We start from the raw sequence: 27,978 nt of genomic DNA, 5'->3' as shown, positions 1-27,978 counted from the left end.
ATCAAAACTTCTGCAGATTTCAAAATATTTATTCACAAAATATATTAAAAAGTTTGACAAAAAACAAGGCTACAAAAGCCCCACAATCTTACACATCTCAAACGATATAACCACAGTCAACAACCAGAAAGGCTCAGGAATTCAACTCCTGTTTTTTAAGTTAAAAAAGAGGTCTCTGTCAATCATAGTATTTCATTTTATGAGTTAAACGGTCGAAAACAATGGCCTAAATCTTGGCTGATCATGCCATTTTGGTATTTTATAAAGTAATGTTCTTTACAGAGATTTACTGACACTGAAATGTCTCAAGGTGTATTTATTTATGAAGGTTAATTCACAATAGTCTTACCAAGGCAAACTATTTTAAACCAAATGAAGTCACTGCTACAAAATCGTAAACTCTAAAATGCAACACAAGTATTATTATAGAATATGGAACTTTGGGGATGCAAAACGAATTTAAAATAATTAAATATAGAAAACTTTCAACTTTTTACTAGAAATAGAGGGGAGAGGAACAGAGTTGGCGCTGGAGACTGTGGTGCCCCCATGTGCAACAGCAAACCACCATCCAGTCCGGTCGCTGGACACACCGTGTGGCCTTTCACCCAGAGGGATGCTGGCCCAGAGGTTTGCATCTGGGTCCTTTTTTCATCGTCAAATCCCACTTTGTTCAATGAGAATCAGAGGATCCCAGGACGTAGTCTAAATTCTCTGAGTATTGCATTGGAAGGTTTCAAGTCCAAAGTCTTCAGATCAAATTTTGTTGAGTTTTGTAACAATCAGTACTCTTACCATTTGGTCAAATGAACTACAGATGCACAGACCCCTCTTATCTGGACTCCAGTCCAAACTTGAAATGGGCTGGGTAGACAATGTGACATTCTGCAGAAGGCTGACCGAACCTGCAACTCCCATCTCTACACCCTCGGAATCTTTCTTTGACCGCTGGATTGGGTATTCGCTGAAAACAAGATCAAAGTGGTAAGAGGAGATAAGTCTTAGCATTCGTCATTTTCTTCTTATACATATACTCCAATAACTATTTTTATTTCTCACTTGACTACTGGAACTGATAAATACTTAAGGCATCTTTCTAATATTGAGTTGTATGGAAATAAGGAGACAATATTTCAACCTCAATCCCAACCCCCCAAAGTCTCATAAAGAAGCATTCGATCTACTAAAAACGTTTAAACATCATTTCTGTTCAGCATGAGTAGGTATCTTTTCTTTTACTATGAAAGTTCTACGTTGATCTAGCATTCTTTAATAAATTGACTTGGTGCTCTAGACATCACTGCCTCAAAAAAGAAAACAGTGATTCCTAGAACATTTGATTTTCTATCAGCTGAAAATAGAAATTTATAAAATGAGAAGGGCTGAAGGTTAACAGCTCATAACTATGACTTGGTCTAGATTTGAGAGAGGGAAAAATGGAACACCCCTCCCCCATGGAGGGATACAGGGGTATTCCTCCTCAGAAGGTCTTTTAAAGCCTGTTAGGTATCAACTATGATACTACCTTTATTTCAAAAGTGCTAATAAAGACCAAGACTTTAAAAGGCATGAAGCAACTCAGAAGCAGAACAGAAACAGAAGTAGTGATAAGCAGATAACACTCTATTCTTTCTTCCTCACAGACCCTACACCTTCTTTTGATTTTTTTTTTTTTTTTTTGCGGTACGCGGGCCTCTCACTGCTGCGGCCTCTCCCGTTGCGGAGCACAGGCTCCGGACGCGCAGGCCCAGCGGCCATGGCTCACGGGCCCAGCCGCTCCGCGGCATGTGGGATCTTCCCGGGCCGGGGCACGAACCCACGTCCCCTGCATCGGCAGGCGGACTCTCAACCACTGCGCCACCAGGGAAGCCCCTTTTAATTTTTGAAAGGAATAAAACATTCAGACGGATAAACAAGTTACAGAACATTTTTCATGTCTCTTGGCAGAGGCTGCAGTTATTTAGTATTTAAAAGATAACATAAAGATTTTTCTTCTAATCCTCCATATCATCTATTAAAGTTTTAAGAGCTCACTGAAAACCAACTGGAAACTGGCAGAAGGGCTCCTGTACAACCAGGGCTGCAAGAGAGATACACAGGTAAGTGGAAAGGGAAGAAAAGCGATCAGGTCAGGACCTGTGCCCCTGGGAGGGGACTCAGGAAAAGGGAGAACACACAGGCGGACGCCTGCCCTGGGGAGTGACTGATAAGAGCTACAGATTTGGCGCCCCCAGTCCCCAGATCCTACGCTGGGGAGACCAGCCCCCTTGGCTGGTTGGAGGGCCGCTGGGACCAACAGGAAGGCTGTCAGAAGCCTAGGCTCTGTTCGTGAGGAGTGTCCACATGCTGGCTTGCCCCCAAGGCAGGGCGGAAAGGTCTGCCCTAGCAGCTGCTGGATTTCCCACAATTGCCTTGGCGTGTGCCCCAGCCCAAGACAAGCGAACACGCCAGCCCCAATGACTCCACGGCACAGCACGGCACAGGATCTGGGGCAGCTATGATCAGGGAAAAGACTCGATCTTGGAACTCAGAGGCGAGCGGCCCCAGGGCGGAGGCCGGTGGGGCAGCAGTGCCTCTTGCTGGCTCTTCACTCAAGCAGCACACCACAAGCGGCCTGTACCTCTGACGGCGGCCGCTGCCCCACACAGCTCACCCCTCCCGACACAGGCCAAGAGTCTACACAGGCCCCTCCTGCCCTGAGTGTGGCTCCACAATAGCGTGGGGCAGAGGGGGCTGGGGACAGTGCTCAGCTGTGAGGGACAAAGGGGACTTGCACCCGTGGATACATCTGAACAGAGCAAGGGAAAACAACTGTGGGCGCCTACACAGGAAGCGCATTAGAGACAGCTTGGACCTTGGTCCGTGGCCAACACAAGCCGAGAGCCCGCACGGGCCGCACCTGCTTCAGCACCTTCCCACTCCAGGGCAAGGGTGCTGGTGGAGGAAAAAACACACTTAAAGAGAATAAAGCTAGCTTGGGCCGACCCTCCTGGCTTCTGTTCCAGCAAGTTGGGATCAGATCCCTACCCTGATAGGGCAATAATGGCCACTGAACAGAGGGGACATCCCACCTCATACGTGGCTCCAGCTCTAGCCCCTCCATCTCCAGCTACATCTCCGACCAGGGTGATAGCTGCCAGCACACCCCAAAGATGTAACTTGTGTCCACGTCAAATCCAGCTCTCTCACCAAAGAGCCTCCCATATGAGAACACCCCTTTAAGACTTAAATAAGTAACTATTTCAACTAAATTCATAGAGGCAGAGAAAGTAAAGCAAAATGAAAAGGCAGAGGAACTGCACTCAACTGAAAAGGCAAGAGAAAACCCCTGAACAAATAAATAATGAAACAAATAATTTACCAGATAAAGAATTCAAAGCACTAGTAATAAAAATGTTAACTGAATTAGGGAAAGGAATAGATGTACACGTGAAAATTTTAACAAAGAACTAGAAAACATACAAAGACCCAATCAGGGACTTTCCTGATGGCACAGTGGTTAAGAATCCACCTGCCAATGCAGGGGACACGGGTTTGATCCCTGGTCCGGGAAGATCCCACGTGCCGTGCAACAACTAAGCCTGTGAGCCACAACTACTGAACCTGTGCTCTAGAGCCCGTGCTCCGCAACAAGAGAAGCCACCGCAATGAGAAGCCTGTGCGCAGCAACAAAGGCGCAATGCAGCAAAAAAAAAAAAAAAAAGACCCAATTAGAAATTAAGAACTCAATAGGTGAAAAGAAAAATACAAGAAGGAATGAATAGCAGTAAGTGATACAAAAGAACACATAAATGATCTGGAAAATAGGATAATGAAAATCACCCAATTAGAAGAGCAAAAAGAAAAACAAATCTTAAAAAATGAAAACAGGGACTTCCCTGGTGGCACAGTGGTTAAGAATCCACTTGCCAATGCAGGGGACACGGGTTCAAGCCCTGGTCCGGGAAGATCCCATATGCCGCGGAGCAACTAAGCCCATGTGCCACAACTACTAAGCCTGTGCTCTAGAGCCCATGAGCCACAACTACTGAAGCCCGCATGCCTAGAGCCCATGCTCCGCAACAAGAGAAGCCACCGCAATGAGAAGCCCACGCACCGCAACAAAGAGTAGCCCCCGCTCGCCACAACTAGAGAAAGCCCACGTGCAGCAATGAAGACCCAATGCAGCCAAAAATAAATAAATAAAATAAATAAATTTATTAAAAAAAATGAAAACAGTTTAAGAGATCTCTGGGATAACATTAAGTGTACAAACATTCTAAAGGCAGCAAGAGAAAAACAAAAAGCCATATACAAGGGAATCCCCATAAGGCTATCAGCTAATTTTTCTGCAGAAACTTTGCAGGTCAGAAGGGAGTGGCATGATATATTCAAAGTTCTGCAAGGGAAAAATCTGCAACCTAGGATACTCTACCCAGCAAGATTATCATTTAGAATAGAAGGAGAGATAAAAAAACTTCTCAGACAAGGAAAAACTAAAAGAGTTCATCAATACTAAATCTACCTTAAAAGAAATGTTAAAGGGTCTTTTCTAAGTGGAAAAGAAGAAAGAATCTATAGGAAAGAGAAAATCCCACTGGAAAAGGCAAATATCTAGTAAGGGTTGATGCTCAAACGCAATGACAAGGCTTTTCCTGGAGACCAGTCAGGGTCCTCATGCTCTGTGTCCATTCTATCACAGTGATGTTACCTGAACTTGGGCAAGTCAATTATCAGGAACCAAAACTAAGAATTTCAACCCTCTTCCTTTCTTCTAGAGGTACTGCTCTAATGGCTGAATTATAATATTTCACGAAAGACTTTGGTCAAAGTTTTCCTATTTTTTAAAAAAACTAGCAAAAAGCATGATTTCAAATCTATGAAAAGAATTGTTCGTGAGCTACTCTAACATATGGAAGATGTCACTAAAATACATATTTGGTGTGTCAAAAGAATGTTAATATTTACAAAGTATAAAATAAGTATATGAGTTAAAAAAAGGCTTAGAGAGTAATGCTTATGTAATACCATGGAATTTAAAATCATATCAAAATGAACCAAGTTGAAGGAGGAAAAACAGACAAAAAGTTTAATCGAATTCTACTTTACACCCACAAGTAACTTAAAAAGGAGCACTGTGCACTGGTAGGGACTTACTACTTCCAGAGGTGCAGGCTGCCGGCGCCTCCCGCTGTCAGGAAGAGCTCTCTGTTCTGTGGTAGGTGTCGGACCTGCCACACAGTAGATTTATGAGCCTGAACAGAATGAGAGGCACACAAGTGGTTTATAAGTTTATATGATAAAGAAAGACTATCCTACACAGAGGACAGATTTGTGGTTGCCAAGGGAGAAGAGGGGTGAGGGAGGGATGGATTGGGAGTTTGGGATTAGCAGATGCAAACTATTATATACAGGATGGTAAACAACAAGGTCCTACTTGTGTTGCACAGGGAACTATATTCAATATCCTGTGATAAACCATAATGGAAAAGAATGTGAAAAATAATGTATATATATGTTAACTGAGTCACCTTGCTGTACAGCAGAAATTAACACAACATTGTAAATCAACTACACTTCAATAAAATAGAGGAAAAAAAGACCGTCCTAGAAGAGAAGCCTGTAAAAAAAAAAAGATTTTTACCTCTATCACTTCAACAACAATTTCAACAGCTTCTATCACTTCAATTATAGTTACTATTATAAAAGTTAACTATTTTCTGGCACTGCTCTTTATAATGGCTACAGAGAGTTACAGGGGCCCATCAGGAATTAGGAAAAGAACCATTCCTCTTTACTGTTTTACAAAACAAAGTACTGCTGGATTAAAAAAAAAAGATTATCAGATTAAAAGTCTTAACATTTAACCTTATAGTATCATACAAATTACACAAATAATTTAAACATCTCTAGCTCATTTCTAAGGAGGAAAAAAGCCTCAAAATACAAAGAAATACTTCTTGCTAAAGGGAAAAAAAGGATAGATTGAACTTCTTTTTAATAGACTTTATTTTTTTAGAGCAGTTTTATGTTCACAGCAAAACTGAGTGGAAAGTACTGAGAGTTCCCATAAACAGAATGAATTTTAATGTAAAGCTCTCAGAGTCTTACCTTCAATTTACACTATTTGACTTGTCTAGTCTTCAAAATAAGTACCAGGAGGACTTATAGACGGTGTTTATGGTTATAATAAGCTCAGGCCTTTATCAGTCATATTAAACAAAAAGATAGAAATGGCAACTGGATGAAGGTTAACAGCTTGTAAATCAATCCTAATAATGCTACATTCACTGTGGAGAATTTAACAAGACAGGGAGAGGGAGAGAGAGGGAGGGAGGGAGGTAGGAAGGAAAGACTTCTGCTTTATAGAAGCAACGAGACCAGCCAACTTGAGCTAAGCCACACATAAGACACTTTGCATTTTAGTTGATGATCAGTCTTGACATTTGATTTTAATAGTCTTTTAAGAGAATTACCATTAGCAGAGAAAAACACATATCTCAAAATGCACACTTTAAGTGTGTGAGAGTCCTCAAGTGATTAGGTTCAAGCTGTTAAACCTTAATTTGTTTTGTAGCTTAAACTTCTCTTTTTCTCCTGGAAGTTGATAAAAAGCAAAAAGAGGGGAAATGACTTGTTAAAATACACCGTCATGTAATTGACAGATTTAGCAATTACTGGATTAACTCAACGTAACAAAAAAATTTTGGAGACACACTATAATTTCCCGTTAAATGAGAAATGTGTTGCACTTGTATTTGGAACAATTTAGTAAGTGCTTTATGTTGTGGATAGATACTTCTGAAATGACAAAGGCAAACAATATTATAGTGTATAGTTAGTTACCTTAAGAATATAGTTCATCAGGCAGTAACAGCAATTTACATGCAATAATAATTATTTTAATAATGAAATAAGACAAAATAGGAAGGTTTGGGAAGTACTACTGACTCCATGACATAGGGAAAGGGAGCAAGGGAGTGAATTTTTATTTCCTGAGCAACTTACATATTTTAATCTTATGGAAACTACAAATCTATAACTGATTTTTCTTTATTTTTATATTCAAGAAAGCTCAGAGTGACATTTCCAACACATCTCTTGCAAATGACAGGATGTTTCAGCATGAATTTTATGCAATCCCCTTACTCCAGACATCAACTTCAGTTTTTTAAACCAGTGTTTTCCATTTGTGCAGCTTTCTTCATCAATTTTTCTGATGTTGTAATACCAAATGTTTCCCTCTAAGCTACCTAAAATACTATTTGGAACAAGGCAAAGTATGCATATATGTATGTATGAATAAATAAATTTATATTTACATTGCTACTATGTACCAATCACAGTGATTAGCACTTTAAATAATCTCATTTAATATATCAAACTGGAATATAAAAATAAAATGTGATGAAATGACATAATGTATATATGTTGATATACTTTGCAAAGTATATAATTAGTATTGAATATATATTGGCATATACCTAAAAGTATATAATGAGGTATTAATACAGATATATATTTATTAGGAAACACCAGGCTAGGTTTTGTTGACCAAATTCCTAAACCAGCTAGTTTTCTTACGATTGCTCCTAAACTACAAAATAAGAGTCATTACCAACTGAGGCCTTTATTATAATCAAGAAGTCTAGCAGAGAGTGGCACAACACTGTAAATCAACTACACTTCAATTAAAAAAAAAAAGTCTAAAATTGACAAACTTTAGAAAAGTACTCTTTGCACAGAAAAACTTGTCAAGATCCTACAATATATTAAAAATAGCTCCCTTCATATAAAAACCTGGAAGGAACTTGGTGACTCATTCTATTTATCAGTCTAAAACAAGCTATAGCGAATATTCCTCTTCATAGAAAGACATTTCCCTCATATTTACCTTTTCTGAAACAGAAGCAAAACCTTTGGTTGGATGCTGTGTTCTCATGTCAAAAACATGAAACTTTCCTTCCAGAGACGTAGCTACTAACTTATTCATACTTATGTCTTTTCTGTCAAACTCCAAGCTACATACCTGAAAATAGAGAATATTTATTAGTGATCATTCATTTAACAACGACTATTATTCAAGAGGTTCTTTCAAACTAAGTAAAACAACTTTAACATTATCAGCTCATGTGAAAGCATTTTAAATAATCACTTTATCTTTGAATCCATATATCAAATACTTGTAACTATAAAAATTTCTTCTTGGTTAATAAGATCCACAAAATCAGCTAGGGTACCCTGTTCTCGTGGGTACATTTGGAAAGCCATAATTTAGCTTTTCACTGTTATTATGTAATTATTTTATAAAGTTAAGTCAAGGCTGACTAGAGAAAACAGGAGGGAACCATTCTTCACTAAAGATGTACAACCTGGGAACCAAAAACCTGAAAGTACTTGGGAGGCTATTACAAGTTCAAGCTGCCTGACATTAGCAGAAGAAGGCCTCTTACTAGGTCATTTTAATACCACACTGCATGGCCCACAGGAGTCCACAGATGGGCCACGGGCGTAGTGACTCACCTGGTACATCACACCACATCTGGGTGTGTGTTCACTTTCTGATGAGAGCATCCCTGATTTTTATCAGACCCTCCAAGGTTAAGCCCCAAAAGGTTAAAACCATACATGCACAGAGGGGTTTTACTGAAATGAGTTATTAGAGGAGCTTTCCTTTTGTAGTAGTTCAGGGTGGGTAAAAACACATTCAGAGAATCTGGAAAGAATCCAAATGTACGTTACCCCATTTTTTATATTTGCCTCCCACCGTAAAGACATATTTCTGAGATCAAACAGCTTGATATCTCCGTTGTCATAGCCAGCACACACTACACGTTCCTCTTGATTGTAAGCACTGCCTGGAAATCAAAACACGACATTTCAGACCTTCATAAATGCTCATATGAAGACTGCTAAAAAAAAAACTTACGAAACTACACAGATGACTTGTATCAAATCAGGTGAAGAAATCACATTAGGTAGAATCTCATTTTATTAACCCTGACAGGACATCAAGATTATTAATTTGGTATCTAATATTGTTTACAAGAAAAAGCTCATTCATTGAGATTGTATACTCAAGGGATATATGAAAGTGTTTATTGGATTTCAAATTCTCTCTATTCTCTATTTGCAAAGACTAACAGTTCAAATGGTAGTAGGATTTGGTAGAATAAATACAGCTAGGCTTCCATTGCTTTCTTTGGCAGTAACTATATTTGAATGCCAACAGAAACTACTTTAAACTTATTTATATTTTGCAAAATGTTGTTCTGGTGTTATCTCGTCTTTGCAAGGAAACCTCAGATAAGCTGTGGTGCACTGTGATGTATTTTTAGTTGTATGGATGATTGCGCCCAAAGTAAATCTATAATCTGCAGTGAAACACATCCTGCTCGGATCCAGGGATTTTTTTTTCCAGAGTACCTCTTGCTGAGGAAAATGTGTTAGGTGAGAGGGAAGCCCCTGTTAACTGTGCCAGGCTCTGTGGGCATCTTAACCCAATGCCTTTGTTCTCTGCTGCTTGCAACTCCCTTTTTCTTATAGACTCCAGCCCTGCATTTCCACTGTAGGCTCCACCGAGATGACACGACAGCATCTGAAACTCATGATGTCTAAAACTGACCTCACCATCTTCCTTTACAAACCATCATATCCTCTGTGGCACTTCTTCAATTAATAACATCATTTACCCTACATTCAGCCTCAAAATTCAGTCACCTTGGAAATAATCCTTTCCCTTGTTCCTCATCTCAAAAAACCTGCCAAATTTTATTTCTTTTGCCAAAATATTATCTTCTGAATCGACCCGCTCTGCTCCCTTCTTATTGCATCTAACCTACGTGTTTCCTGGAATATTGCAAAGAGCTTCGGAACTCATACTCCCTCTGCCACTCACCTCTCTCCCCTACATGACACCACTTCAGTTTTCCTAAAGCTCTGATCATATCTCATCCTTGCAAAAGCCTCCAAAGGTTTACCACTACCTCCAGACCATCGAAACACCTCTGGCCATGGCCCTGTGCCATCTTTAAGGCTATTCCTACCACCATTCCTTCTCTGTACTTTCCTCCCAATGCTTGCAATCCCCTCCCAATTCCAGTGGTTCAAATGCTACATATCCTTGGTCTGAGGTTAGTATGTTCTTCCTCTCCAGTTATCACTCCCTTGGGATTCCTTCTGCATTTATCCATGCTTCTGGGACCTTTTATCACTCCTACCTCATACTATAATTAATGTAGATAGCATGCCCTCTTTATTAAAATTACAAGCTTTTTGAGGCAAGAATGAGTCTGTTTCACCTTTGTATGACCACAGCTATGCACATACTTGGCATTTACAAAAACAAACAAACAAAAAATGGTCAAATCAATGGATAAATGTTCTTTCTTTAAATTTAATGTCCTACATTTAAAATGGCACTTATGTCCCTTAGATCAATGATAAAAAGCCTTTAATGGACCCAAAGTTAATTACTTTTTAATTATTACATATATTTTTATATGATGATTCTAAACACTAACTCTGAAATTTCTGCACAAGTGTGCATGTCTTCAGTTTATATTATGGCTTGTAATATATATACACGCAGAGTAATTATAATATACACACACAATGAAATCTCTCAATTTCAGTGGTAATTTATTTTTAAAATCGGAAATCTAAAACTTTCCTCTGATTAAATAACAATTCAATTTAAAAATAACATAAAAAGCTGAACAGTTCACATATATCATTTAATCTCACTTTTACGTCTGTTAACTACACTGGCTTATATAAGAAAATAAAGGTTTAAAATGAAATATGGCCCATATCCTTTCTTCCTTTTATTTTAAATCTTTGGCTGTACTGTGTGGCATGTGGGATCTTAGTTCCTGGATCAGGGGATCAAACCTGTGCCCCCTGCACTGGGAGGGCAGAGTCTTAACCACGGGACCACCAGGGAAGTCCCGGCCCACATCCTTTAGTAGCAAAAATGATTGTAATTTTGGTGCTCAGTAAGAGATACAAGGGCAAACATCAATTAGTCCTACAAGATCAATACTCATTTTAAGTATATTACTAGAGGCACATGGTTAACAACTTTATAAGAAATAATTCTGTAATGGCATAACTATTTTCTAGAAAATAAACATACTCTGTACGTAGTAAAATGTAGGATTTGTTAGGTTACCATTCGCATCTGAGGCTCTACTTAGTTTCACTAATGGCACTTGGTTCTAAACTAGGTCAATATTATCAAGTTAAACGGAAGTACATAATAATAGCAAATATTTTTGAGCACTTAATATCTAAGCACTTTACATGTACTAACTGAATCCTCACAGCAATACTATTATTTGTTACTTCCATTTTATAAATGAAGCAAGCAAAAAACAGAGAAGCTTGATAACCTGCCCCAGGACACACAACCAATAAATAGCACAGTGAGGATTCAAACCTGGGCCCCAGAGGCTGCCATTAAACACCATGTCTATTTGCCTCAATAAACTGTCAGATAATCCACAAAACAGACTATAAAGAGACTATTAGGACTTTCTTGAAGCACCGTCCTTTCTACCATCTGATACTTCAAATGCAAGGGTACTTCAGTAATTTACCAAATGCCACCGTCCAACAGTCTCTCTTGTTTTCTCCTTGTACAGGTTCCATATTAGCAACAGGATCATCTTTTTGCCTTGGGTCCCACACCTTCACGGTTCCTGACATTAAAAAAAGTGAGTCGGCAAAATTCAATAGTGAATGATGACATTTCTTTCTGCATTCTCTTCATATGGCTTCCTATGTACATGAAGGTATTATAGATGTTATAGTACCTGAAAAATATTCACATTTTTCTGACTTCCAATTGGGCAAGTTGCACTTAATATCAGAGATATAACCCACATGTTACTGCCTGATTTGGTTTCCGATTAATAGATATACACAAAAGCCAACAAATGTTCCTAAGTCATCATCAACAAGATATGATTGACAAGGCAAACACAAATGTTATGTAATTCAAATCATGTCTTATTTTCTTGGTTTAAGACTAAAACAAATGTAGTATTTCTTTAGAATAAAGCCAGCGTCATTTTAATGCTTTTTCCTTACTACTCATATAATCATTGCCATTTTTCTTATGCAGATGAATAAAGTAATTTCTACGTCTATGATTTCTTATTTGGAGTTTTAGAATACCATTTCATACACAATTAAGTTTAATTTCCCCGTGGCAATAAAGAAGAAAGGAGGAGTTAATAAAAGTAACAAATAATTCTTCTCAATTTAATTTCAACTCCCTCATTTTAATGCAAATTACAGGATAACTAACTAGCTAGTGTCACTAACTTTGAGAAACACAAAGACATAATAAAGTGGCTAAAAGGCCTAAGTGAGAACAGGAAAAGGGTAAAAAAATTATTAAAAAAGGATAATAAATCCAGGAAAAGGGAAGATATTCCACTAGACTTATCATCAGGGATAAAATAAAGTTGGTCATTAAAAAGGCTGCTTCAAGGAGAAATAAATTTCCTACAAATGTGACGAGTTACATCATTCTACAGGGTTCATACAAATTGATAACATTTATATTAAGTCTGTAACAGTTAAATGAGAAAAGAACACACACAGACAATTCACAAAGCAAAATTAACTAATAAACAAATATAGAAAGAAGTTAACACAAGTCGGAATGGAATACCATTTTATCTCTAAAATTAGGGGGGAAAAAAGGAAATCAATGCTGGTAGGGTAGACTGGAAATCTACCTCATCTACTGTAGCTGATAAGGTAAACAGGTACTTTGGAAAGTTTGACAATTTTTTTAAATCATAAAGTATGATTATTCCAAAAGAGCTATATACATGATACTCATTTCTTCATTATTTTAAAGTCACTCTCCCAAAATAAACAAAAACTTAAAGCAAATCGAATGCTCATTAACAGGGGCATGGCTAAGGACACTGTGACACATCCACAGGATGGAATATTATGAAGTCATTAAAATGATAATTATGAAAACCACATGGAAACAGCAATATTTACATAAGGACAAAACATTAAATAAATAAGATACAAAATCGTATTTACACTGATAATACATGTAAAATTGTATCTATGACTGGAAAGGAAAACAAATCTAATAGTTATGTTGGTGTAGCAGACTGTTATTTTTCCTTCTATATTCCACACTGTTTCTATGATTGGAAAAAAAATACCTGATTTCTAAAACACAGCTGCTCTTGAGAAACTATTAGAAAAGTAAATTCCACTTTTCTTTGGAAACAATTTCCTCATGGTCTTGAGCAGCCACTAAAAAACTAGCTGAACCAACTAAGGTACCAAATCACTTACATACCCCTTGTGAAGCAACAAAAATTCTGACTCTGTTACATTCAGAACAGCTCAGGACACCGAAAGACCTTCCCTTGTTTGTCACTGCAGGGGGGAAAAGCAGAGTTGGAGCTCTTGGAGCTTTCTACAATGCTCAGCGGAAAGACCACAGAACTGCAGTGTTCAAGCAGCTGTCAATATGACCATTTTCACAAGTACTAATTCTGCTTTGCAAAGAAAGAAAAAAGCTGCCACCCACCGTGTATCATCAGCTGCCTCAAAAACCTGTAGAGACATTTTCAATCCTCAAGGTTCAGAGGAAACTATGGTTGTTAATAGTTGAACTAGCTCAGAACTAAAATAGTAAGTGCTATGCCTCTAACTTGAAATACCCCCGAAGCCTGAAACAACTGAGGGATATGCAATCAAACCTGCCTATCAAAAAAGTAGAATGTTAGGTTTAGGGGATCAAGGATTGAGGAAGATTTCCACATAGAATATACTGTTGCACAGAGACTTACCTAAAAATAAAAAAAGTAAAATACACAGAATATTCGGACTTACCGTCTCGGCTGCCGGTCACAATTTCAGGTGCCCCTTCCCCGATTCCAAGTCCACCTACACCATCTATAGTATTTATAATTTCTTTATGGCCCTGTACAGAATATACTGGGATCTCTGGAGCTTCCAAATTCCTAAACAACAGAACACAGCTTCTTACTTACACATGCCCCAAATGTTTAGTATACTACTCAAATTTAAGAATGCATGCCATATTGAGATTTTTGTTTAAAAATAAGGGTTTTGCAGTTAAGGTAATTTACACACTTACTTCCAAATTTTCCTCTCCACTTTAGCTTCTTTCAAGGCCTCAATGAGAGTTGTCATCATTCAACTTGGAATTCTAAATCCTGAGCCCACTTTCCTCAGTGGTCCTCAAAGATGATCGATCTAGGACCTCTGCACATGAATTACCACGTATGCTTGTTAATAAATGCAGATTCACGGGCTCCTCCCCAGACATAATGAATAAGTATATCTGGGATGGGGCCCCAAATCTGCTGACTTTCTGGTACACTGAGGTCTGATAATCACTGCTTTAAATACAGAGTAAATGCAAAGTGATTTAGAATATTTCCAAAGTAGTCTTGGTAGTTTGATCTTGGGATCTTTTGAGAGATTAAAATATGAGCGGTGTCTATTTTGTATACCTTTCTTCCTTAATAATATATTATTTTCTCACTGAGTTCCACACTGACTTTCAACTAGTTATGTTTTTCAGTTTATCATCATGCTGGTCACAATAAATATTATAGTCAAACTGGATGAAGTCTGTCTAATTCTAGGTTAGTTAAGTGAAGGGAATGCAGGAAAGTACCCACTCCTATGTGTGTCTGAAGACTACACTACAGGGCTGGGTGAGTGGCTGAAGTAGGTTATGCCAATACACCCTTCTCTTGCCTCCCAGCCCTTGCCCCCCTCTTCTGCTTTTCTACTGGAGCCTCCTTCCACATTTCTTTTTAACAAGTCAGTTTTTAACAACTTATATTTCTTCTTTTTTAATGAACGTAGCTCTTCATGACACGTAATCCCAATTTATTACTGGGCCCAGATTTATCAGTAAAATCTTGCAAATCAAAATTTGAGAAGTTCAACCTAGTTTAGAGATGATGTTTATCTTTGTGGCGTAATTGTGAAAGCATCAAGAGACTAAACAGGACTGAGGTTCTATTTAAAAGAACTGTTTTACTGTTTCCACAGACTTTGAAACATCACTTCTTTTAACATGAAATTATGACTCACCAATGAAAATAAAGCAGTAATACGTGCACTACACTAGGAAGCTCTATTAGGGAGATAGTCAACCGTTATATTTGTTGTATATTCTTGTGTTGAAATATATTTATTTTAAAAAATTATACTCAGACTGGTCTCTCTCCCAAGTTCTTTGAAAGTTTATGACACAGCAGGTAAAAACTAACGCATTCTAATAAATGCTAACTTAATTATTAAGTAGTTAAAGCAAGGGGAATTAAAATAGCTTCATTCTATGTTATATTATGACTCTAAGACAGATAAATATATCGATGTAATTTAATTACAAATAGCAAATTCTAAGTTAGAATCAAGAAAGGTCACAATAGAAAACATAATGTAGGGAAGACAGTTCCTCTAGAACATTACTGTATACTTTACATGATTAAGAGATATTGTTGAAAAGTAATTACAGAGGAATTTCAATTCATTCAACTCTAATTTAAATATGAGGAAATAACTCTAGGTAAAACATGAAAATTAAAAGCACTTGGGGGATTTCCCTGGTTGCGCAGTGGTTGAGAATCCACCTGCCAATGCAGGGGACATGGGTTCGAGCCCTGGTCTGGGAAGATCCCACATGCCGCAGAGCAACTAAGCCCGAGTGCCGCAACTACTGAGCCTGCGCACCTACAGCCAGCGCTCCGCAACAAGAGAAGCCACCGCGATGAGAAGCCAACTTAATGAGAAGCCCGTGCACTGCAACGAAGAGCAGCCAGCCCCCCGTCTGCCTCAACTAGAGAAAGCCTGCGCACAGCAACAAACACCCAATGCAGCCAAAAATAAATACATTTATTTAAAAAAGAACATTATAAAAGCATTTGGCACACTTGTGATTTTGCTCATTCGAAACAGGTTTATCTTGATTTACTCAACAGATGTGTTCCTAAAAACTTGTACCCAGCTAAAGCATTAAAAGAAAAAGTTTTAATGAATTGAGAGTTCTATGTTAAAAAATTAAAACATACAAAAATACAGTGTTTCATTCTGTAATGCCAAGTATCTTTTAAAAATGTAAATGATATCTAATTTTTTAGTGTTATACACGAGCATTTTTACATACTGTATCCTTCATGGTGGTGGGGAAGAGCCCTTTATTTACAAATATGGATATTAAATGCTAGCACCAAACAGCATGTGTGGAAATAAATATTAAAAACATTATTTGAAATAGCTAAAGAAAAATATGTTCGTATTTTAAAATGGATATTGAACATGAAATCTAAAAATATATATGAGGTAACTGTCATATTCTTATAAATAGTTAAAATTTAACAAAAAACATTTCAAAGTTAGAATTCTTTCAGAGGAAGAGTAACACAACTATCAAAAAAATTGCTTATCTCATGTCTTAACACCGATGCAAGAATCATACCATATATGAAGGTTGCCAGCAAAATCTCCAGTAGCTAAGTATCTCTGCTGTAAAGATGTGGCACCGAATGTTCCACATTTGATGGGTTTGGCCTTTTCAATCTTGATAGAAGGGAAAGAGAGAGGATACATTATTTATGTAAGCAGCTATCCATAATCCACGATATTTATGGCTCTATTATGGGAATTAAATAAGGCACACAATAAAAAAGGCAATTAAAACGTTTTCTGATTTAAAAAAACGATCATGCTTTTCCTTTAGTCATTTCTGTATCGTTTAAAAGTACAGGCAGACCTCAGAGATATTGCAAGTTCGGTTCCAGAACACCACAATGAAGCAAATGTTGCAATAAAGCAAGTCACGTGACTTTTTAAGTTTCTCAGTGCACATAAAAGTTACGTTTATACTATACTGTAGCCATGCAACAGCATTATGTCTAAAAAGACAATGTACATACCTTAAATAAAAAATACTTTATTGCTAAAAAATGCTAACCACTTTCTTTGCTCATCCATAAGAAGCAACTCCTTATCCATTAACGTTCTCTCATAAGATTGCAGCAATTCAGTCACGTCTTCAGGCTCCATTTCTAATTCTAGTTCTCTTGCTATTTCCACCACAACTGCAATTACTTCCTCCACTTAAGTCCGGAACCCCTCAAGGTCATCCATGAGGGTTGGAATCAACTTCTTTCAAACTCCTGTTCATGTTGAAATTCTGACCTCCTTCCATGAATCACTAACGTTCTTAATGGCATTTAGAATGGTGAATCCTTTCCAGAAGGTTTTCAATTTACTTTGTCCAGATCCATCAGAGGAATCATTAGCTATGGCAGCTATAGCCTTAAGAAATGTATCTCTTAAATAATAAGACTTGAAAGTTGGAATTACTCCTTAATCCATGGGCTGCAAAATGGATGTTGTGCTAGCAGGCATGAAAATAATGTTAACCTCATGGGTACATCTCTATCAGAGCTCTTGGGTGACCAGGTGAATTGTCAATGAGCAGTAGTATTTTGAAAGGCATTTTTTTCCTGAGCAGTAGGTCTCAACAGTGGGCTTAAAATACTCAGTAAAATATGTTGTAAACAGATGTGCTGTTATCCAGGCTTTATTGTCCCATTTATAAAGCACAGCCAGAATAGATTTAGCAGAATTCTTAAAGGCACTAGGATTTTCAGAATGGTCAATGAGCACTGGCTTAAAATTAGAGTCACCAGCTGTATTAGCCCCTAACAAGAAAGTCAGCTTGTCCTCTGAAGCCAGGCATTGCCTTCTCCTTTCTAGCTATGAAAGTCCTACGTGGCATCTTTTTCCAATAGAATGCTGCTTCATCTACACTGAAAATCTGTTGTTTAGTGTACCCTCCTTCATGGATTATCTCAGCTAGATCTTCTGGATAACTTGCTGTAGATTCTACATCAGCACTAGCTGCTTCATCTTGTACTTTTATGTTATGGAGACATTCGTGTGTTCACTGGAGAACTTTTAACTTCCTTCGAGGACTTTTCCTTTGCGTTCACAACTTGGCTAACTGTTTGGTGAAAGAGGCGCAGCTTTTGGCCTATTTCAGCTTTCAACATGCCTTCCTCCCTGAGCTTAAACATTCTTAGTTTTTGATTTAAAGTGAGAGACCTATGACGCTTCCTTTCACCTGAACACTTAGAGGCCATTGAGGGGCTAATTTCAATATTGCTGTGTCTCAGGGAATAAGGAGCCCAAGGAGAGGGAGAGGGACGGGGAAAGGCCAGTCAGTGGAGCAGTCAGAACACATACAACATTTACCAATTAAGTTTGCAGTCTTGTCGGGGTGTGATTCGTGGCACCCCAAAACAATTACAACAGTAACATCAAAGATCACTGATCACAGATCACCAGAACAAATATATTGTGAGAATTACCAAAATGTGACACAGACACAAAGTGAGCAAGTGCTATTGGAAAAATGGCGTCGATAGACTTGGTCAACACAGGGTTACCAAAACCCCGCAATTCATAAAAAATGCAGTATCTGCGAATGCAACAAAGAGAAGTGCAATAAAAGGAGGTATGCCTGTATGTCCAAAGGATGAGTTTTGCCTTTCCTCTCACCTCGCTAATGAGACATTCAAATGCTGGCACCTCTAACATCTTCACTGGTTTGCAAATATGCAGATTTCAGCATTTAATGTGGTATTCTTCTTTAAGATCCTCAAAGAATAAGGACAAAATGAAGGTATTATTCTTTCCAAGTGACTAAAGAAACAAAAATGCTTATGCGTCTCTTATAGTTTTCCCTGCAAAACCCTATAAACTGAGAATGGTTATGTCCTCTGAGACCCCTTCAGCACACAGAGATTTGTATACCTGTGTGCACCAAAGGCACTGCTATCAGCATGGATTAGCCAATCTTTTGAGGTTTCTTTAATTTGAAAGGCTATTGGGAATTCCCTGGCAATCCAGGGGTTAGGACTCTGCACTTTCACTGCCGAGGGCCCGGGTCCAAACCCTGGTGGAGGAAGTAAGATTCTACAAGCCACACAGTGCGACCAAAAAACAAAAACAAAACTATTGCTCCAAGTATTATATACAACAGTTGACCCTTGAACAGCACAGGAGTTAATCCACATATAACTTATAGTCAGCCCTCTGTATCCGAGGTTCCTCTGCAACCGTGGATTCAACCAACTTGAACTGTGTAGTACTGTAGTATTTACTCTTAAAAAATACCTGAGTATAAGAGACCCATGCAGTTCAAACCCATGCTGTACAAGGATCAACTGTAATCACATCAGTAAAACCACCACATGCAAACTCCACCTGCCCAAGTCACTGAATCAGTCTCTCTTGGAGTCTACCTGTCCGGCTGTCTTGGCCCCCGGAAACTCTAGGCAATATGGAATTGAGGGCTGCCCCACACCACACTCTAGATGTATAATAGCACCTTCCACTTACTGTCAGCCTCAACAGGGCAAAATGATTTCTCTTATTTAGTTTCTTACAATCTTTTTTTAAATTTTTTAAATTTTTAATTAACTTATTTTAATTTTTTTATCTCTAACATTCACAAAAGTAATACGTGTTCCCTATAGAAATTCAAACAAAACTGTGGAATCTAGAAAAATGGTACAGATGAACCGGTTTGCAAGGCAGAAATAGAGACACAGATGTAGAGAACAAACATATGGACACCAAGGGGGGAAAGCGAGCGGGGGGAAATGGGAGATTGGGATTGACATATATACACTACTATGTATAAAATAGATAACTGATAAGAACCTGGTATATAAAATAAATAAATAGATAAAATTAAAAAGAAATTCAAACAAAACCAAAGACTGAAGGATGAAAAGTAAGTTTCCCTTCGATATGCCTCAGAAGTAATCCCCATTCTTCTAGACCCTTTTCTACACATTGACAACCACATATAGATTTGTTTTAATATGCAGAGGGTCATAATATATTGTTCGTTAACTTGATGTTTTTTCACTTAGCACTATATCCGGATGAACTTTTTTCCCCTCCACAGAGTTCCCCAGTTTCTAGGGTACCTCCTCTTGTAACCCTTCAGTTGCTGAGCCAATCTTCAACCCCCCACCCCACCAGGGTGGGTCCGATTCACATACTTTGTGAAAATAATTTCTCCGCCACTTTCAATGTTTGGTTGGGCATTTCCACATAGGATATACATAGCAATTTTCAAAGAAGAAAATAAAATTCATGTAACACAAACTATAACTGAACTTCTCCTTCATGATTCAAAAGACATCAACATATGCTCCAGGGCTTTGGAAACTCCCACCTTGCTGAGCTTTATCACTGTTTGGGATCTGGATAAATTAGCAGTTACTATGTAGCCTGGTCTAAAATAAAGCATTCACAGCCTCCTTGGAATTGTCCGGTAAACTTTGATTAAATTGTGTTTAATCAGTCGCCTATAATAACACGGTTGTAAAAGACTGTATTGATGAGAAGCACAAAACCACAGAATGTTATTTTTCTCCTTTTTAATATAGGTGGTCCAAGAGAGCATCAGATATTCACTACACCAGAAAACTGATATTCATTTATTTCAGCTATTTTTCCAATTTTATGAGAAACCTATCTCACAATGGGGCAGCATGGAGATCAAAATTTTGTCAATTTAACAAAGCAGACAGTTTCCAACTCCAAATCACTTATGTTCTCCTCACCATCCCCTCCCCCAAATAAAAGTACCTGAAATAACATATTAATAGTGATACAGCGGACTTCCCTAGTGGCGCAGTGGTTAAGAATCCGCCTGCCAATGCAGGGGACACAGGTTTGATCCCTAGTCCGGGAAGATCCCACATGCCGCAGAGCAACTAAGCCTGTGTGCCACAACTACTGAGCCTGCGCTCTACAGCCCGTGAGCCACAACTACTGAGCCCACGTGCCACAACTACTGAAGCCCATTGCCTAGAGCCTGTGCTCCGCCACAAGAGAAGCCACCGCAATGAGAAGCCCATGCACCGCAACAAAGAGTAGCCCCCGCTCGCCGCAACTAGAGAAAGCCGGCACGTAACAATGAAGAGCCAACACAGCCAAAAATAATTTTTTTTAAAAAAGGAAAGCTTTGCTTAAAAAAAAAAAAGTAGTGAAATAGCTAATCATTCTTAATTAACTAATTAATCACTGTAGCTAATCACCTAATCACACTATTAGAACACACTTTTTTTTGGCTAAACTAATTCAGACTTCCAACTGAGGCCAACTGATAAAATAGCTACCCACCCCTTCCTCCCATTTGTCTCCCCCAGCACGAAGTCACTGATAATGGCTCCCATGATCTAAGGCAGAGGGTGAAGACAGGCCTCTCAGGCAAGAAACAGGTGGGCCCTGATGGACAGGAATATGCTTCCAGGGATTCGGGTATTAAGAGCTGCAGGAGGGCTTGCACCATACACTGATATAACTCTCTGGGAAAATTCTTCCCCAAGTAGTCCTGGGAAGACTGGTCACCCATTTTCTTCTCTTCCACCAGCTAGAGCATTCTGCTTCCTGTAATTCCACTGCTATCCCCGGGAGCCTCTGATGGGATCTCTATTCTTCTTAGGCCATGGAAGAGATAAAAGCTGACCCCTACTTTTCAGTCCCTACAGTAAGCACACAGTTCTAAGAGTTTACTGCTGCTAATAAAAAATTGGGAAGCAAAAGCTTTCCTTTTATGGCTTTACCTAACTTTTGCCTTTAGGCCCTTTGGAATAGAGAAACCATGCAACTGGAACCACTGATCTTCCAGTACCAACATAAATTCTTTCTCTCTCTCTCTCTCACACACACACACACACACAGCTAATGGATATGTTTTACTCAAATTTAGGTTTTCTTCAGTAATTTTTTTAGCTTGTCTATTAGGAAATACTAGCTAATAAAAACCAATAAGAAAACCTGGAAATGAGGATTAAAAATTTTATGTATGGTTACTTCTTGTGATCTAAAGATCAGAGTATGTATAATATAGTCAGATTTTTCTACTGGGAAAACCCTTCCTTGTGCAGAGATGGAAATGATCATTGCAATATTTCATGGTGTTCTAAAAACAGCACCATAATGTCCAGATGTTCTGACACCTGAACACATCTGAGAATCACTACCTTAGGAGAAACCAAACTGGGAACCATTCCATTACATGATGGGCCCTATACTAGTTTCACATTTGTCATCGCAGATTCGAAAAGTGGGTTTTATTGCAAATACAATGAATGAAATGAAACAACATGTATCTACATTTAGAGGCACAGACTCACAAGAGTAGTACCAAGGCCTGTGGTATATAAAATGTACAAAGCCCTTTGAAGTCTGACCTTGCCTGTCTCTTTGACCTCATTTCCTGCTTCTCCCCTTCCACACTCCAGCCACACCTGCGGCTTTTTGTTCTTCAGATTCACTGAAGTCATTTCTATCTCAGGGAATTTGCATTTACTGTTCCCACTGCCCGGACTGCTCTTCCCTCAGGTCATCATGTCCTCTCCCAACTCAGATTTCAGTTTAAATGTCACGACCTCTAAGAGGCCTTCCCTACCCTTCCAAATCTGAAGTGAAACCCCCAAATCACTATCACTTGCCGCTCTCTTTAATCTTCATTTCACTTATCAACAAAATTCTTTTATTCATTCAATTACCTATCTCCTCCCTTTCTAGAATGAGTACCAGGGGAACGGGGCTGTGCCCAACTTGTTCAACATGTAGATGGTGCTCAACATTTGTTAAATGAAAGTATAAATGAACATGGATTAATCCCTCAGTCCTAGCGCTGGGGAGAGAGAAACCACTGTCAGAGGTCATGTTCCTATTTCTCCCACCATGTTTTCACCTGACAGACTGTACAGTTTCCGGTGTTGTTTATATGCAATAATGAAAATGGCATCCATACATGGAACACTAATGTATCAGACACTATTCTGGATGCTCTTCTGTACTAGACCATCCTTTCTCTTTCTAACACATGCAACTGCAAACTAAGTGTTTGAGACACCCCTTTCCAGATGAGGGACAGGCTCGGAGGACTAAGTGACTTGCCCAAGGTCCCCAGAGCCAAGTAGATTCCAAGCTCCTTCTACTAAACTACGTTGTCTCCAGGCCTGTATGTAAATCAATTAAATAAACATTTTCTTATGTAGCCCCCATTCTGTCAACCTGAGTCATCAGAAGTACCAAAGAGATGTTCCAATCCTGAACTAGACTGGTGAAGTAAATGAGGCCTGAATTAAACCTACTTTCAGATTTGTGTCCTTTGGTTTTACCTTCATTCATGTCTTTATTTTTTATTTTTTTTTTAAACATCTTTATTGGGGTATAATTGCTTTACAATGGTGTGTTAGTTTCTGCTTTATAACAAAGTGAATCAGTTATACATATACATATGTTCCCATATCTCTTCCCTCTTGCGTCTCCCTCCCTCCCACCCTCCCTATCCCACCCCTCCAGGCGGTCACAAGCACCGAGCTGATCTCCCTGTGCTATGCGGCTGCTTCCCACTAGCTATCTACCTTACATTTGGTAGTGTATACATGTCTTTATAAAATAAATGACATGTATGTATGTATGTATATGTATCCTGATTCATCCTTAAATCAAATCTCTTTTATCCTTGTATACTTATATCAAAGATTTATAGGTACTAGTGGTCTGTACTGCAAGAATCAAATTAAACTCAAAATATAGAAACCTACTGAAAAATTAACTCACACGTATAAGCATCTTTCATCTGCACTGCAGCGAGGGCTGCACTTTGCTCAGAAAGGCTGAGCTATGCTGGCAAGTGGACTTAAAAAAGCAGAGGTGTTTGCCCTTTCCTTAGACATTCATGGAAATCATAATAGTAGCTAAATTAAGAGGACATTGGAATGAAGCTAATTTTTTTTATAGTTCATAAAAGGGCCCCCTCCCTGTCCCTGTTAAATCTTTTACCTTTGGAAAAGGAAAGATGCAAAGAATTCAGCAAACACTTAAAACTTTTCTTGCTGGAAAACTGGTTAAAAAAAATAAAGATCTATTTTGCGAAATTTGTCCCACAAAGAAAATTAGTATATATTAACTTTTGCCATGTGATACTGAAAATGACCATCAGTGATGAGCATATTTGACCTAGCTGTTGGTTCTCTTTGCTCTAATAAGTTAACCTGACTAAGGAAGCCCAGGATCCATAATTCCCAGCAGAGCTATTTTTGTTCTGTCTGTGGGTGGGTCTAGTACAGCTTGTCAGTGTCTCCTCCGCCACATCCTGGCACCACTTAATTAACGTTAAAAGGTTTAGTCACCCAAATGTTAACAAGCAGTGAACACTGCTGCACAAGGGCTAAAAAAGCAGAACTTTATTAGCCTATTACTAATTTTTAAAGTGTAACCAACCCCAACTGTGATTCCACTTTGCAGGGCCACCCCTAGTCCTTTGGGCCAATTAGAAAAACAGGTGCCCGCTATGGGCTGAGGGAAGTCTCACACACGCAAGGCTTGATGAGAGACAGAGATGGATTACAGCTCTCTCTCGAACCCTTGGCCAGACACCTGTGTGCACTTCAACAAACTGCTTAACTATATATGAAGGCCCTGCCTTCACTCCCTATCTATCTGCTTAGTAACAAGATAAGGAGGCACCAACAAATACCCATTTGCTTCCTTCATTTTATCTTGGACGAGGCTTGAATTCTACAAGGATATAATCAAGTATGGTTCCTAATATTTTAACAAATAATTCATCTGGCCCAATGACAGTCAACCCTAGTACTTATTAGAATCACCTGGTGGACGTTTAAAAAATACCGATGTAAAAAAAACAAAACAAAAACAAAAAACCGATGTCCGGGACTCACTCTAGTCTAGAGGCGAGAGTCCCAGTGCATCAGAATTTCTAGGGGTGGGACCAAGGCACGAATATTTTAAAACACACAGACACACAGACACACAGACACACACACACACACACACCCCACAATAGCAGCAATACACATTCGGGTGATCCTGATGCACAGTAAGAGTTGAGAATCACTGAGATTGTATTTAACCTATATTCCTTCCACTGCATCATCACAGCTAAATACAATGTAAGCTCTCAAATTTGTTTGTGCATTGTTTTATCCTCTCTTTACACAGTAGGTTCTTTAGGAGGAGGGACTCACCTTTCAAATATCTTTGGTTCTTCTTTAGCATAGTACCTTGAAATGACAGGTTCTCAATGGACAGTTTATGGTAGAAAAAGAAAAGAGCCAAAGGATACAGGCAAAAATATAAAAAGTGGTTACTCCTAGTGTTGAGATGGGTGACATTACTTTTCTCCTTTTTCCTATCTATATTTTTGGTATATTCTATCATGAACACACATTACTTTCATTAAAAAGCAAAGTTATTAAGAAAAAAAAAAACCTGCTAGAATCTTCCAGAATCTCTAGAATAGACAAAGAGCACTGTTTCTCTTACAGAACAAGCGTATTCCTGAAATGTACCCAAGTCATACAGCCTTATAAAAAGAAGTCAGGAGTCTATAGATACTCTCTGGTTAAGCTTTGACTAGTATTTGTTCCTAATAATTCACTTTTCTTTCTGCAATTCCAATGTTTCTTATTTGTTCCAACTCCTGACCCCAAGTGATTAATGATCAATAAACCAATATTTAAATGTCCCAAGTTATATCTTTTTACAGACATAAATTTACTCATTCTTTTTTTTTTTTTTTTTTTTTTTTATGCGTTACGCGGGCCTCTCACTGTTGTGGCCTCTCCCGTTGCGGAGGACAGGCTCCGGACGCGCAGGCTCAGCGGCCATGGCTCACGGGCCCAGCCGCTCCGCGGCATGTGGGATCTTCCCAGACCGGGGCACGAACCCGTGTCCCCTGCATCGGCAGGCGGACTCTCAACCACTGCGCCACCAGGGAAGCCCTACTCATTCTTTTAACAAGTAATTTATTGAGTGGCTGCTTCTTACATAACACATGAAAGAAAGAACTACTGTCCTTACTCTCCGGGAGCTTACAATCTAATTAGAGATACATGGGACAGAATGATATATTTCTGGCACAGATAATAAGTACCATAGGAATGCAATGTAAAGAAAAGTTACTTTGTGTTGACTGGGGACTAAGTGATGAACAACATAAGGAAAGGTAGAAAAGAACAAGCCATGTTTAGGAGTAGAGTGCCTGGCCAGAGAAGACAAACTGAACAAGAAAAGCGGCATTCATAGAAATTTAAAGTGGGATGAACCTTATGTACCTTCTAATGTAATCCTTCCTACTGAAAGTGTATTCATCCTTTACCTACCAGTTTAAGCCCTAAAAGCCCTAACTCCTCCAAGCAGATTCCATAGCTTTTGGCCCCTGGAGTTACAGACTTCCCTGCAGTCTATTAGGACTCTAAACATCTGAGTATGACTGATCTTTTTTTTTTCAGGCAACCCAAATAAAGGCATTTTAAAAACTGTAAACAGGTATAAAAGTGTTATTTAATATAGTTATTCTCCAATTCTTTCACTAGTAATCTTTTACACAACTTGTAAACCTGATCGTGCCACACCCTGCTTAAAGCCCTTCAGTGATGTCCCATTTTTCTTACAAAAAAAGGCATAAATCTTTTAAATGACCTACAGCTCTTGCAACGTCTGGTCCCTGCTTACTACTCTTTTTGTTTCTGAAGGAGATAAATGTGTCTCCCATCGCTGAGCTGCTTCCTCTGGAACTATCCTCTACTCCTAATTTGGCCTAGTTAGCTTCTACTCAACCCAAATCTGTTTTTTAGTTTTTGTTTTTGCTTACTCTCAAAGAACCGTGTTCCTTTAGATTAGATAATTCATCTCGGTTTGTGTTTTATGTATCATTGGTTTGATTCTTTAACTGATTCTCTCTCCCACTAGAAAATAAAGTCCATGATATCGGGGACGTTGTGATTTACATGCCTGGGCCTACCAGGCAATCAGCTGATACTTGTTGAATGAATAATTGTTGTTAGATTGTCTCCTCCAATTACATAGCAGGCAGTCCAGTGCCTGCTTTGGCTCTGCTTGTCTGAAAAAGCATTTTACTAACTTGCACCTATTAAGAGACTCTCGACAAACCACTGCGCACTGCCCAGAAGGGCCTCGAATTTAAACAGGAAGTCGTTACGTCACTTCCACGGGCCTCGCGCTAGACTGGGAGAGTGGCTCTGGGGTGGCTGGAGGAAGGGACCCGCGGCGCGCGGATGAACTAGCCCAACGAGTATTCAAGTCTCCAACCAAATCGTTTTGCCTCTGAAGTATTCCTCAATCTCGGTCAGCTTAGCTTCTCCCGCGCAGCTCGAGCGGAGCTTTGGGGGGACGTTGAGCAAACGCTTTGGCCAAAAGGAATACAGACCCCCCGACCCCCAAGATCCGCACTCTCCCCCCAACGTTAGTCTCAGATCTTGGAACTGGGCAGTCTCGAGCTGGCACCTACCTCCCGAAGCAGCTTTAGGTCCCCCTGCTGGATCTCATACAGTTGAATGACGCCAGTGCCGCGTGCGAAGTTGCCCATGGTCACAAATTTGGCGCTGCAGGGCACCCACTTACAGTCAAACACCGTGTAATTGAGGCCCTTCTGGATATGGGTGATGATCTGAGGCTTCTCGAAGGCCGACATGGTCCAGCCGATTGATTTCGCCTCCACCAACAGGCACACTGCCGACAAACCCCGACAAAACACTAACCTGGAAACCAGACTCCAAACGTCAAGGATAGTTTGTCCCTCCCGCTTGCCGTACGCGCCCCCAGACGCCCTAGCAAGTTGGTTTTAGGTGTCTCAGATAATGCCGGATGCTCTACTGAAGGCACAGAAGATTTTTCTTCACCAACAACACAGACTAGTTTATGCCTTTACCTTTTACCTTTCGTACATATACAGATTAGCGATTACAAAAGTTTTGGCTGCGAGCGGCGGGGCAGAGGGCGACCATAAGAATCAGTCATATTTTAGGACAGCCCATCCCTCTTCCCAACAAACACACACACAAACTCCTGCTCCAGGTCCCCTGCATGGGACTTCTTAGG

General features: G+C 39.2%; 1 protein-coding gene across 1 annotated transcript; it reads right to left on the bottom strand.

The window, feature by feature from the left end:
- Nucleotides 1-26: 26 nt before the first annotated feature.
- On the bottom strand, nucleotides 27-27,609 carry DNAAF10 (dynein axonemal assembly factor 10). The gene is made up of 8 exons (XM_065890645.1): nucleotides 27,389-27,609; nucleotides 16,484-16,584; nucleotides 13,858-13,988; nucleotides 11,580-11,681; nucleotides 8,722-8,837; nucleotides 7,874-8,008; nucleotides 5,137-5,234; nucleotides 27-964 (listed from the first exon to the last, which is right to left on the bottom strand). Exons 1-8 carry the CDS (start codon nucleotides 27,569-27,571, stop codon nucleotides 757-759), a joined length of 1,074 nt encoding a protein of 357 aa, XP_065746717.1. The 5' UTR covers nucleotides 27,572-27,609; the 3' UTR covers nucleotides 27-756.
- Between the last annotated feature and the right edge of the window lie 369 nt (nucleotides 27,610-27,978).

The sequence above is a fragment of the Phocoena phocoena genome, chromosome 14 (genome assembly GCF_963924675.1).
Source record: "Phocoena phocoena chromosome 14, mPhoPho1.1, whole genome shotgun sequence".
Taxonomy (NCBI): Eukaryota; Metazoa; Chordata; class Mammalia; order Artiodactyla; family Phocoenidae; genus Phocoena; species Phocoena phocoena.
Note: the sequence above shows the minus strand (reverse complement) of the source record. Positions and strands in the feature narration are given on the sequence as shown.